This window comes from Hylobates moloch, unplaced genomic scaffold (assembly GCF_009828535.3).
Source record: "Hylobates moloch isolate HMO894 unplaced genomic scaffold, HMol_V3 SCAFFOLD_23, whole genome shotgun sequence".
Classification (NCBI taxonomy): domain Eukaryota; kingdom Metazoa; phylum Chordata; class Mammalia; order Primates; family Hylobatidae; genus Hylobates; species Hylobates moloch.
The window spans coordinates 31,391,053-31,404,340 of NW_026652298.1; the positions used below are offsets into that span (position 1 = coordinate 31,391,053).

General features: G+C 51.2%; 1 protein-coding gene across 4 annotated transcripts in view; it reads right to left on the minus strand.

Moving 5' to 3' along the window:
• CIITA (class II major histocompatibility complex transactivator) overlaps positions 1-13,288 on the minus strand; it is a 47,966-nt gene that overhangs the window by 5,924 nt on the left and 28,754 nt on the right. For 3 of the 4 annotated variants that reach the window (XM_032144573.2, XM_032144574.2, XM_032144575.2), the window contains 6 exons: positions 10,157-11,807; positions 9,119-9,277; positions 8,047-8,118; positions 3,322-3,402; positions 2,513-2,605; positions 429-515 (listed from right to left, as the gene is read on the minus strand). In XM_032144573.2, the coding sequence (XP_032000464.1) occupies positions 429-515; positions 2,513-2,605; positions 3,322-3,402; positions 8,047-8,118; positions 9,119-9,277; positions 10,157-11,807 (2,143 nt within the window). The remainder of the gene's footprint in view (positions 1-428; positions 516-2,512; positions 2,606-3,321; positions 3,403-8,046; positions 8,119-9,118; positions 9,278-10,156; positions 11,808-13,288) is intronic. The other variant, XM_032144577.2, reaches the window with a different exon arrangement.

Genomic DNA, 13,288 nt, shown 5'->3' on the forward strand with positions numbered 1-13,288 from the left:
CTATGCCAACGCCTACCAGAAGGTGGCAGTGAAACACTGACCGACATGTAAGTGACAAGGCCGGCAAAAGCTGCCGTGTGTGGTTAGCCTTCCAGAAGTCACCACCCCTAGGTTCCAGAAAAAGCTTGGCCCCGCCATCCCTGGGGGAAAAGGACCAATATTTATTGCACAACAGAACCTGGCATTGTTACAAGTGCTTACATAGACTATTAGGATGGTTCCCATTTTCCAGGTAAGAAAACGGGGGCTAGGAATGAATAAGTGACTTGCCCAGAGTTTCTTTCCCCGGGTCCCGCTAATCCTTTTGTTCAGGGCTGTGGTGATTTCTTCTAGGGTCTCAGTGTCCCCTGCAGCCAGCACGATGTGGGTTCCCTGCGCTCTGCAGCCCCCCGGCTCAGCACCTGACCAGTAGCCGGGGCCCCACTCACCTTAGCCTGAGCAGCGATGCAGCGAGTGAAGGCAGGGCCTCGGCGAGTTTGTAGGCACCCAGGTCCGTGATGCTGTTCTGGGACAGGCTGTGGGGACACAGTGAGGGGGAGGGCTCAGGACCAAACTTGCATGCCTCCCTTTGACCTCAAGGAGAGTTCTGGGTCATAGGCTGTGAATGGCGCTGTCGACAGACTTAAGCTACCTCTCGGTAAATAAGAGGATACCGTTAGGTTCTGTGGCCAAGCGGGAGGGCAGGGATGAGGAGGTGGATGGGAGGCAGAGCGCACCCTCCTGCCCCCACCTGTCCCGTGATTTTACAACATCCCCTCTTTTCCCTCTGCGCCACTTTTCAGCACTATAATGAAATAAGTGTTGGCATTATTTGTTGAATGGCTGTGTAATCCTTTCTGCCGGGTCGTGGGCTTCATATGGAGCAGGGCTGTGTCTGCTTTGCTCATTACTGTATCCCCCTGCCTAGAGCACTGCCAGGCACATAGTCGGTGCTCAATAAATACTTAAGTGGGGTGGTGGGTAAGAAAGGGAGGCAGGGAAGGACTAAGGATAAGAAATCTAGCTCACAGTGTTACCTAGGACACTAGAAATTACTGGAGAAGTCCCACGGTCCTACAGTTAAGGAAATTGCTAAGTAAATTCCGGTAAATTATTTGGCCTTCCTAAGACCTTGGTTGTGAGGGGGAGTGTGGGAAGATTTTGATATCCTCTAGGTACAGTAAAAAATCATGTTGAACTGGGCGTGGTGGCTCATGCCTGTAATCCCAGAACTTTGAGAGGCTGAGGTGGGCGGATAACTTGAGGTCAGGAGTTCAAGACCAGTCTGGCTAACCTGGTGAAACCCCCTCTCTACTAAAAATACAAAAATTAGTTGGGTGTGGTGGTGCATGCCTGTAATTCCAGCTACTTGGGAGGCTGAGGTGGGAGAACTGCTTGAACCCAGCAGGTGATGTTTGCAATAAACAGATCGTACCACTGCACTCCAGCCTGGGCTACAGAGCGAGACTCCATCTCAAAACAAAACAAAACAAAAATCCCATTGAACCAGGCGCGGTGACTCATGCGTGTAATCCCAGTACTTTGGGAGGCAGAGGCAGGAGGATGGCTTGAGCTCAGGAGTTCAACACCAGCCTGGGCAACATGGTGAAACCACATCTCTACAAAAATATACAAAAATTAGCGGGACGTGGTGGCATGAACCTGTCCTAGCTACTCAGAAGGTTGAGATGGGAGGACTGCTTGAGCCTAGGAGATTGAGGCTGCAGTGAGCTATGATTACACCACTGCATTCCACCCTGGGTGACAGAGCGAGACCTTGTGTGAAAAAAAGAAAAAAATCACATTGATCCTCCTGTATCTTATCCATCTCTAACTTCCCAGAGCCCAGAACAGTTTTTAAAAAGTTTTACTGTTTTGATAATAATGCTTTATTGATAAATCCTAATGTATCTCTCCTATTTCACCCCCTAGTATAATTTTCTGTCACCAAACATTATTTTCATTACTGTATACTTTATAATTACTGACTTGTTTACTTGTTCGTTGTGTCTCTTCACTAGAATTTAAGATTCCTGAGGTCAGGGGATTTATTTGTTTTGTTTAAAGCTGGGTCTCCAGGGCCGAGAAAGGTGCCTGCACATAGTAGGTCCTCCTTAAATATTTGTTGATTAAATTAATAAATGCTTGGGTAATTAAATAAAGAAATGATTGAGTGAGTGGTTGGATGAGTGAGTAAAGAAATGACTGCATGAGTGAATGGATGAATCATTGAATGGGAGGATGAATGGCTGATTGAACAGGTGAGTGAATGAATGAATGAATGAATGGATGGATGGATGAATCCATGGGGGCTGGGCATGGTAAGTCACACCTATAATCCCAGCACTTTGGAAGCTGAGGTGAGGAGATTCCTTGAGGCCAGGAGTTCAAGGCTGCAGAGCTATGAACTATATTCTAGCCTGGGTGACATAGCGAGCCCTTGTCTAAAAAAACAAATTTAAATTAATTTTTAAAAAGTCAGCTGGACTTTGGGGGCCAGATTCAGCAGGAAGGGCAGGCCCAGCTCACTCACTTGAGGGTTTCCAAGGACTTCAGCTGGGGGAAGGTGGCTGAGAGCTGCGAGACACCCTCGTCCCCGATCTTGTTCTCACTCAGCGCATCCAGGCTGCAGGTGGAATCAGATGGGGGCCATCAGCTAGCGTCCGGGGGCCATCTGACCCTTCCCGTCCCAGTGTGGGCCTCCTCAGCCATGGCACCTGCCCTTCCCACCCCCCAGCTCTAATACACCATAGGCAGCCGGCACACTCCTGAGCTTTTCAGACCGGGACTTCATCACCTGGGGGCTCCAAGCAGCCAGCCAGAGGGCAAAGTTTAACTCATGATGGACTTGAATCCCTGTTTAGCTTCTTAGGAACTAAGCCCCTGAGGCTTGGCAACTTCCTTAACCTGCATTGTAAAGTAGGACTATGTTCCCCAACCCCTCCCCAGCTGAATTGCTCAGAGTGGCAAATGAGGTTGTGAGGAAAAGAGTTTCAAAGGTCACGAAAGGATCCACAACTTTTTTTTATCATTGGGGATTCCCATCTGATATGGAGTCATCTCATCACTCATATGCCAGTCACGTTGAGGATGCAGTAGGCGGAAGAGAGAAAAAATGGGACAAAGTGACGGCTTTTCTCTCTGCATGTGCCTTGGGGGCAGGATTTGGGGTTGTCAAAACCCAGAGGTTGCTGGGCACTGTAGCATGCACCTGTGGTCCCAGCTACTCAGGAGGCTGAGGCAGGAGGACGGCTTGAGCCCAGAATTCGAGGCTGCAGTGAGCTGTGATCACAGCACTGCACCCAGATGTTGAGAGGAAGGGGTCCCAGAGTCTATACTCACTCCAGATGCTGCAGGGAGGAAAAGGCCGTGAGGATCCGCACCAGTTTGGGGAAAGCCTGGGGGCCTGAGATGGGGCCCAGCCTAGGAGGCAAAGAGCAAGGGTAAGACCTCCAGTCACAGTCACAGCCCCTCATTCAGCCCCAGGATGGGGCAGAGACAAGGCACAGAAGTCAGGTCCTGTCTGAGGCCCCTCCTCTTCCCTTCCACCCCAGCCTCTTAGGTCCCTGCAACCCTTCCACGTAGGACCCTGATCTTTTCTGCTTGGGGTAGATTTCATAGCCCCCCATAAGAGGCCAGCTGAGGCTGGGAACAGTGGCTCATGTCTGTAATTCCAGCATTTTGGGAGGCCAAGGTAAGAGGACTGCTTGAGCCCAGGAGTTCAAGACCAGCTTGGGCAACATAGTGAGACTCAGTCTCTACAAAAAATACAATAATTAGCCAAGTGTGGTGGTGTGTCCTGCGGTCTCAGCTTCTTAGGAGGTTGAGGCGGAAGGATCGCTTGAGCCCAGGAGGTGGAGGATGCAGTGAGCCATGATCACACCACTGCACTCCAGCCTGGCTAAGAGTGAGACCCTGTCTAAAAAAAAAAAAAAAAAAAAGAAAAGAAAAAGAGGTAAGTTGGGCTCCCAGCTTGGGGCTCCCCAGCTTTTGTCTCTAAGTAGGGAGCCAGTTCTTACTCTTCCCAACATCCACAGATACCCTTCTCCCTCCCCAGCCTGGGGAAGGGATCCTGAAATGCCAGCTGCGGACCACCACCAGTGGTAAACCAAGTGGTTGACTAATATGCCTTTGCATTTTAATAACAAAAGGAAACATTTGTTGAGCATTTATTATAAGCCAGGGACATACTAGGCCCTTCCCTCGGCCTAGATCTCATTTACTCCTCAAGACTCTGAGCTATGGGCTTTTACCTCCATTTTACATATGGGGAAACTGAGGCACTAGGACAACAAATAGCTCACACAGGGTCACACAGCCTGGATCAACATTTAGACCAGACTTCAAGGGGATGAGAAAAATAAGGACAATGAAGGGCCGTTTAGTTTAAAAAATGGTTAAATGCATTCCATATAAAGAGCTGTCTTTTATTCTGCAATTATGTCCTTTGAACTTTTTCAATATTAAAATGATTATTCTTTGGTAAAATTATGGTGCCAGCAGTGGGTATTTTGTTGTTATTTGTTTGTTTGAATGAGCATCCTTGATAAAAATTAAAAAACAGTAACTGCGCACAGTCACTCGAATTCATTCTGAAATGTTCTCAGCCTCTGAAATCCTGAAGTCTTAGAACACTGGCCTCAGCAAAAGGCCACAGGATCAGAGTTTGATTCCAGGATCTGGCATTTGGCTCCCTGCTAAAGGCCTTGGCAAATCCCTTCACCCTTAAGTCTTGATCTCCTCAAATATTTCACCCCAATCTTATGGGGTTCTGGGATTAAGGCATTCATTGTTAAATATTGACCACTTGCCTACTATGTGCCAGACCCAGGGAGGAAAGCTGTGGGCCAAACAGACGAAAATCGCTGCCTTCTGGGTGCTGACATTCCAGTGGGGAAGAGAGACAGGTAATCAAAGAAATCGGAAAGCAAGCTGATGTCTGAGACAATGAATCATATGGAAATGTACAGTGGTGAGGCGGATGGAGTTTATTTTTTTAACCGTGAGGGGGATGGAGTTTTATTTATTTATTTATTTATTTACTTTTGAGACAGGGTCTCACTCTGTCATCCAAGCTGGACTGCAGTGGCGCGATCTCAGCTCACTGCAACCTCCGCCTCCCGGTTTCAAGTGATTCTCCTGCCTCAGCCTCCCAAGTAGCTGTGACTACACGCACCTGCCACCATGCCCAGCTAATTTTTTTTGTATTTTTAGTAGAGACGGGGTTTCACTATGTTGGCCAGGCTGGTCTCAAACTCCTGGCCTTGTGATCCACCCGCCTCGGCCTCCCAAAGTGCTAGGATTACAGGCATAAGCCACTGTGCCTGGCCAGAGTTTTATTTTTAAATGTGAGGGTCAGAAAAGGCCTCACTGAGGCCAGGCGTGGTGGCTCATGCCTGTAATCCCAGCACTTTGGGAGGCCGAGGTGGGGGGATCACGAGGTCAGGAGATTGAGATCATCGTGGCTAACACGGTGAAACGCTGTCTCTACTAAAAATACAAAAAATTAGCCAGGCGTGGTGGCATGTGCCTGTGGTCCCAGCTACTCGGGAGGCTGAGGCGGGAGAATCACTTGAACTTGGGAGGAGGAGGTTGCAGTGAGTCGAGGTTGTACCACTGCACTCCAGCCTGGGTGACAGAGTGAGACTCCATCTCAAAAAAAGAAAAAGAAAAAGAAAAAAAGAAAGAAAGAAAGAGAGAGAGAGAGGGACAGAGGGAAAGAGGGAGAGAGGGAGGGAGGGAGGGAAAGAAAGAAAGAAAGAAAGGGAAAGAAAGAAAAGAAAAGGCCTCACTGAGTAAAGACCAGAGGAGGTGAAGGCGTGAGCCATGCAGATATTTGGGGAGAAGCATTCCAGGCAGAGGGCACAGCCAGCGCAAAGGCCTGGAGGCAGAAGCATGCCTAGGAGGTTGAAAGCCAGCAAGGAGGCCCTGTGGCTGGAATGGAGAGAGCAACCAGCGAGTGTAGGAGATAAGGGTGAACAGGTGAGTGGGGACTGAACTGGGGAAGGACTCTGTGTACAAATGAAGTCCCTGTAGGGTTTTGAGCGGCTAAGCACCCTGATTTGACAGACAGATGAGGTCTACAGGTTGCCTGGCACAGTAGAAGCCTGAGAAAATGCCAGAAATAGTCTTTTCCTTCCTTCCTTCCTTCCTTCCTCAGAACCTCCTTGGGGGCTTCTGATCTCCAGGTGGCTGGTCACCCAGCTCTAGGCTGTTCCACCCCATGGCGCTGTTCTCTAGAGCGCAGTTCCGATCTTGAACTAGGGGCTTTTTCAGCTGAAAATACTTTAAGGCCAGAAAGGGCCCTCAGTTATTGTTTTCAGACATTTCCCCTTTTCAGCATCATTTTTACTTCTGGACAAATTTAGCACCTTGTCTCTGTTCAAAACAAGAGACGCTGGCTTTTTTCTGGGGCACAGGGGAGCAGTGATCAGGGAGAGCTGATAGCTGTGGGTGACCAGCGGGGGGACCATGGGCAAGTCACTTAACCTCACCAGGCCTCAGTCTCCTCATCTGTAAAATGGGGAAGATGATGACTGTCTGTCTTCCACAGCAGCTCTTGAGATTAATGAGATTATATATAAAATGCACTGAATTACAGGCTGGGCATGGTGGCTTACGACTGTAATCCCAGCACTTTGGGAGGCTGAGGTAGAAGAATTGCTTGAGCCCAGTAGCTCGAGACCAGACTGGGCAACATGGTGAAACCCTGTCTCTACAAAAATTACAAAAATTAGCCAGGTGGGGCACGCCTGTAGTCCCAGCTACTAGGGAGGCTGAGGTGGGAGGATCACTTGAGCCCAGGGAGGTTGAGGCTGTGGTGAGCTGTGATTGTGCCATTGAACTCCAGCCTGAGGGACAGAGTAAGATTCTGCCTCAAGAAAGAAAAGAAAAGAAAAGAAAAGAAAAGAAAAGAAAAGAAAAGAAAAGAAAAGAAAAGAAGGAAAGGAAAGGAAAGGAAAAAGAAGGAAGGAAGGGAAGGAAGGAAAGAGAAAGAAAGAGAATGGAAAGAAAGAGAGAAAGGAGAGAAAGGAAAGAAAGGAAAGAAGAAAAGAAAGAAAGAGAGAGAGAGGGAGGGAGGAAGGAAGGAAGAGAGAGAGAGAAAGAAAGAAAAAGAAAGAAAGAAAGAAAAAGCTATATTCTGACAGATCTAAATATAATAATTATTGTGCTTTCTTGGGGCCCATGTATGGTGGGCTGCCCCTCCTCAGTGACCCAGACACAACTGGACTCCCTACAGCCCTGCCTAGGTCTCCATTTCTGTCACCCCAGCAGCTCTGCCTAGGGTGTTGGCCCCCAGCCCTGGCCACACATAGAGCGACCGACTGTCCCAGTTTGCCTGGGACTGAGGGGCTTCTTCGGATGCAAGACTTTCAGTTCTCAAACCAGGATAGTCCCAGGCAAGTAGGGTTGCTTTTTCATCCTAGCTGCACATCAAAAGCTCCTGGGAATCTCTCAAAATGGGGGAAAGATTCTCCCCAGGGAGGCCATCCCTTGGCTGTGGAAGTAAACAAGCTCAGGCACAAGGGACGTTGTGCAGTTCCCGGCCACAGGAGGGAAAAGGACTCCTCTTACGGAGTGGCATCCTCCTACGGAAGGTTGGGGACACACTGGGCCTTTTCTGATCCCTGGCCAAATTACAATTCCTGGAAAGCCTTTCTTACTCCCCTCTCCCCACTCAGCTCATTCCTTATCCTCACTGAAGCTTCAATGAAGATATCACCTCCTCCAGGAAGTCCCCCTGACCTCCTCCAGAGGGGAGTTGATTAGACTGTCAGCTCACTGAGGACAGCAGCCTCAGGCATTCAAGTGCTCAATACATCTGTTGAATGAGTGATGGGAATGATCATGTTAACCAGCAAACGGGTCCATTAGCTTCAAATCTGAGAACCCCCAGCATTTGCCCACACTGGTCACTTTCCAGCTGCTGAAAGCTATTTCCAAAGTGGTGGGCAAGAGGGCAAGAAAGATCCTAGAGATCCATCTCCTTTCAGGTGGTACAAGCCCAGCTAATGCTGCAGGGGAAACCTTGTGCAGACCCACAAGACAATCCACCCCGTTGCTTACGCAAACTCCAGTTTCTTTAGGTCCCGAACAGCAGGGAGCTCCCCAGCTGTGTCTTCCGAGGAACTTCTCGTCCTAGAGAGAACAGGCAATGTTAGGGGGAGCAGGCACTGCTGTCACTGAGCCCTTACCCATGGGTCCCATGATGGCTGCCCCACTGCCCCAAATTCCCCAGGGGGATTGCTTTCCTTGGGGCAATTGCTGTCCCCCTCTTAAACAAAAAGATCTGTCTGGGTGCGGTGCCGCATGACTATAGTCCCAGCACTTTGGGAGGCTGAGGCAGGAGGATTGCTTGAGGCCAGGAGTTCAAGACCAGCCTGGGCAACATAGCAAGATCCCTGTGTCTACAAAAACTTAAAAAATCATCCGGTTTGATGACATGCACCTATAATCCCAGCTACTTGGGAGGCCGAGGCAGAAGGATCGCTTGAGCTCAGGACTTCCGAAGCTACAGTAAGCTATGATCGCACTACTGTACTCTAGCCTGGTAGACACAGCGAGACCCTGTCTTTAAGAAATAATAAAAATAAAAATAAAAGATCTCAGGACTGTATCTTTCATGGAAATGAGCCTCAGATTAGGCACTTACCAGTATCTATCCCAGACAGCACTTAAGAGGTGCTCAAACAATGTGTGATGAAGGAATGAATGAAAGACGGTTAACTTGTTCTGTAATCAAGTTTTGTCTGCCTTCTGGACCTTAGCTCTGCCATCTATAAATTCGGGACAACAGTGGTGCTAAACGCCTCAAAGGGTGGCAGTAGGTGTCACTTCTGTTACTAGATGCACAAGGCATCCTTGTTAACTCCTAGAAGGGGAGAGGTTCTCCATGGCTTTAGCTAAGACTTGGGCACAGGATGGCAGGTTTTGAATGCAGCAAAGTTTTCAATTCTGGGGGCTCTGCCTGGGCAGTGAGTGCAGTCGGAGACTCTCGGTAGCCATTGCCCAGAAAGAGGGCATGGGGTGTCCCAGAGGACAGGGGGCACTGGAAATGCCCATGACAAACTTGAGAATGGGTCCTACATGTCCTCAACCTGCATGGCGTGAGCCACCTCCCATCCGCCTCTCCCCTCACCTCTGAGTCTGCACAAGCTTTCCCAGGTCTTCCACATCCTTCAGGGACTTGACTTTGAAAGGCTCGATGGTGAACTTCTCCTCTGCTGCCTGAAGTAGCTTGGTCTCCCCATGCTGCCGCAGGGACTCCCACAGCGCCACTGTGTCGCTCAAGGCAGCCCTGTGGAGGGAGGGCCTCAGACCCAGGCACGGTGACCAGGCTAGACCTTAATGGAAGGGCAGCTCCATGAAGGGTCCTCCTACCTATTAAAATACTTTCTTTCCTTAGTTCAACCTCTACCTTTCCCAGAAAGCCTTCTATGACCACTCCAGCCTTTACTGGTTCCTACTTTCTCACAACTCGCACAGTGGTTTTCTTTCTCTTTTTGCTTCGGCTACCAGGAAGCTCACTGCTAAATTATTGGCACAATTCTGTAGGACCTTACAGCTTGGGTAAATTATGTTTAGGGGGAAATACGGAAGCAATCCTCTGGAGATTAAGCTGAAATGCTCAAGCACATTGCAGACCGGCTTAATGAAACCAAATTAAGGAATTTAGACTTCATCCCGACAGTGGTGGAGTGTACCTGAAGGATTGTAAGCAGGGATGAGACACAATCAGATTCAAGTTCTGAGAAGATTGGTCTGGTTGCTGAATATAAAATGGAGTGGAAGAGGAGAGAATGGAGGCAGACAGTCCAAGCGGAGGCCATGGCTTTACTCTTAGCACAAGAAAACGGTGGCTTGCTTAGGGGGTGGAAAGAATAAAACAAATTTGAGCCCAGGTCAGTCTCAGATTCTAGACATATCCCAGTGACTGGCACATGGCGGGCCTTCAAATATTGATTGGAAGAATGCCACTGCCTCTCACTTGCTGTGTGGCAAGTGGCTGCCTCTCTCTGAGCCTCAACATCCTCATCTTAAAAATGGAGAGAATCCATTCTGCCCCACCCGGCTGCTCTGCATACTAAAAGAGACCCCACAGAGCACTGGGCTTGGCACCAAGACCACAGTTAATGCCCAACACAAGGATGCCTCTTCCCCAAGCCCCTCGCCCCACCTGAAACCTGTGACACAGCTGAGTCCCACGAGGCTCCCCAATCCAGAGGGGCAAATGCCAGTGCTGCGGAGGTCCAGGGAGAAGTCTTGGCCCGCCGCCTCCAAGGCCTTGCCCAGTACATGTGCATCAGGAGGCGTGAGACGGGTGCCCAGAAAAGAGAGGCAGGCGGGGAGCTCCTGCACCACGTGCTGCCAAATTCCAGCCTCCTCGGCCTCGTGGGCGCAGTGCAGCAGCTCCAGCAGCTGCCGCGCCCGCAGGGTCCCCGGCTGCAGCCGCTTCAGGTACCTCGCAAGCACCTTCTGCTTCCTGTCCGCCAAGGCAGTCGCCGATGGCCCGACTAGGGCTCCCAGGCAGCGGGCGCGAGGCTGGAAGATCAGCCCGGCCAGAAAGCGCGGCACGCCCTCCAGCCAGTTGTCATAGGGCCTCTTCTTCCTTGGGGTCAATGCTAGATATTGCGGGAGCTCCTTGTCCTTGATGTCGCCATTCAGAGCCAGCCACAGGGCCCCCAGGAAGCATTGCAGGAGGAAGCTGGGGAAGGCCAGCTCGGACTCTGCGGCCCCCGGGGGGTGTTTCACTAAGCCTTTGGCCATCGCCCAGTTCCTCACGTCTGCGGATGGGAACTGGTCCTCCTGTAGGGTACTTCGGTGTCTGCGGCCCAGCTCCCAGGCCAGCTTGGCCAGCTCTGCCAGGGCCCCCGGGGGGCTGTTGAGGGCTGCACGGCCCAGCAGGCCGACATAGAGTCCCGTGAGCGTGGAGGGCAGCTTGGCGTCCTCCCCAAGCTCCAGCAGGGCCTCTGAGAGCTGGCACACTGCCCGGCACAAAGTGGGGCTGTGGCTGTGACTGAGAAGAAATGGCCGGTCCCGGAGGAGCATCAGGGCTCTGTCTTGGTGCTCAGTCATGCCTGAGCTCTCAAAGTAGCGCATCACGTAGGCCTGGGCCTGCTCCGTGGAGAAGCCGCACAGCTCAAATAGGGTGTCGGCCTTGCTCAGGCTCTGGACCAGGCGGCCCCGGGGCCGGGCTGTGAGGAGGAGGGTGCAACCTCGGAGCAGCGTCTTCTGGAAAAGGCCGGCCAGCAGCCCCCGGAGGGAGCAGGGCTCCGCCGGTGCCGGTCCGCACGTGCTGTGCAGGAAGCCATCTTGCGCTTCCAGCTCCTCGAAGGCGTCTAGGATGAGCAGAACACGGTCAGGTCTCTTCAAGATGTGGCTGAAAACCTCATCGGCCGCCACGAGTGGCTGTGGGCCCAGGGAGAAGAGCAGATCCTGCAGGCGATAGGCATACCCCGGACGGTTCAAGCAGTGGCAGGGGACAGAGAAGACAAAGTCGTACTGGGGAAGCCGGCCACAAGCCCAGGCCCGGCTCACTGCCCCAGCCCAGTAGCTCTTGCCCTGACCAGCTCTGCCCAGCACAGCAATCACTCGTGTCTCACGTGGCCGCCGGTGCTCTTTGGCAGCCAACAGCAGCTCAGCCAGGCCTCCCTGGGCCAGCTGCCGTTCTGCCCAGTCCGGGGTGGCCAGTTCCCGCTCCAGGCTCTTGCTGCTGCTTCTCTCCAGCCTGGCCCGCACCAGATCCACCTCCACCAGGATGCCATCGGGGCCTGCGGGCTCGGCCCGATACGTGTCCTGCAGTGAGCGGTAGAACTGCTCCACCGGCTCTGCAAAGGCCAGGGGAGTGTCAGGGTAGGGATATGCGAGAGGCAGGGCCAGGGCCAGCCACCACAAGGCCAGCACTGCCACCATCATTTGCATCTGTTCCCCACACAGTTTTTGTTTGTTTATTTTGTTATGCTTTGAGACAGGGTCTGGCTTTTTCACCCAGGCTGGAATGCAGTGGGGTGATCACAGCTCGCTGCAGCGTCAACCTCCTGGGCTCACGCAATCCTCCTGACTCCACTTCCCAAGTAGCTGGGACCACAGACATGTGACACCATGCCCAGATAATTTTTTGATTTTTTTTGTAGAGATGGGGTCTCACTATGTTGCCCAGGCTGGAGTGCAGTGGCACGATCATGGCCCACCGCAGACTCAACCTCACAGGCTCAAGCAATCCTCCCACCTCAGCCTCCTGAGTAGCTGGGACTACGGGCGACCACTGCCATGCCTGGCTGATTTTTCTATTTTGTTTTTTGTAGAGATAAGTTCTCACTATTTTGCCCAGGCTGGTCTTGAACTCCTGGGCTCAAGCAATCCTTCCACCTTGGCCTCCCAAAGTGCTGGGATTACAGGTGTGAGCCACCACATCTGGCCCCCATACAGTCTTCATCAACTGCTTCATTCAGTCACCCACTCATTCATTAGTTCACTCATTTCCACACCCATTCCTTCACTCATCCTCTCTCTTGTTTAAGTGTCCACTCCTTTTAGACCTTTTCTCTGTCTCTCTCTCTCTTTTTTTTTTTTGAGATGGCTCCTGCTCTGTTGCCCAGGCTGGAGGGCACTGGCGCAATCTCAGCTCACGGCAACCTCCACCTCCTGGGTTTAAGCGATTCTCCTGCCTTGGCCTCCCAAGTAGCTGGGATTACAGGCACCCACTACCAAGTCCGGCTAATTTTTGTATTTTTAATGGAGATGGGGTTTCACTATGTTGGCCAGGCTGGTCTCGAACTTCTGACCCCAGGTGATCCACCCGCCTTGGCCTCCCAAAGTGCTGGGATTACAGGAGTAAGCTACCATGCATGGCCACCTTTTCTCATTCCTTCATTTACTCACTAACCTTTTTCTTCGCTTGATCACTACTCACTCTCCGTGGGGAGGTCATGGGAGGGAGTGTTAAGAGTTAAGACAGTGGAGCCCACGTGCCTGGGTTCAAATCCCAGCTGTACCACTTGTTGGAACAATTCTGAGCATGCTATACATCCCACCATGCCTCAGTAGCCTCGTCTGGAAAATGGGGATAATATTGGGATAGTGTGAGATGTTAACAATTTAATATACCTAACATGCTTAGACCAGTATGTGAGAGTAAGCATTTAGTAATTTAGGAATTCTCCTATTCACTGGTTTATTCTCACTTTCCATTGCTCCTATCCTCATCAACTTCTCACTTCATCCACTCACTCACTTCATCATTCGCTTGCCCCTCATTCATTCTCTCAGCCTGAAAATGAAATGTCAACACCCAGTGCAGGCTTATTGA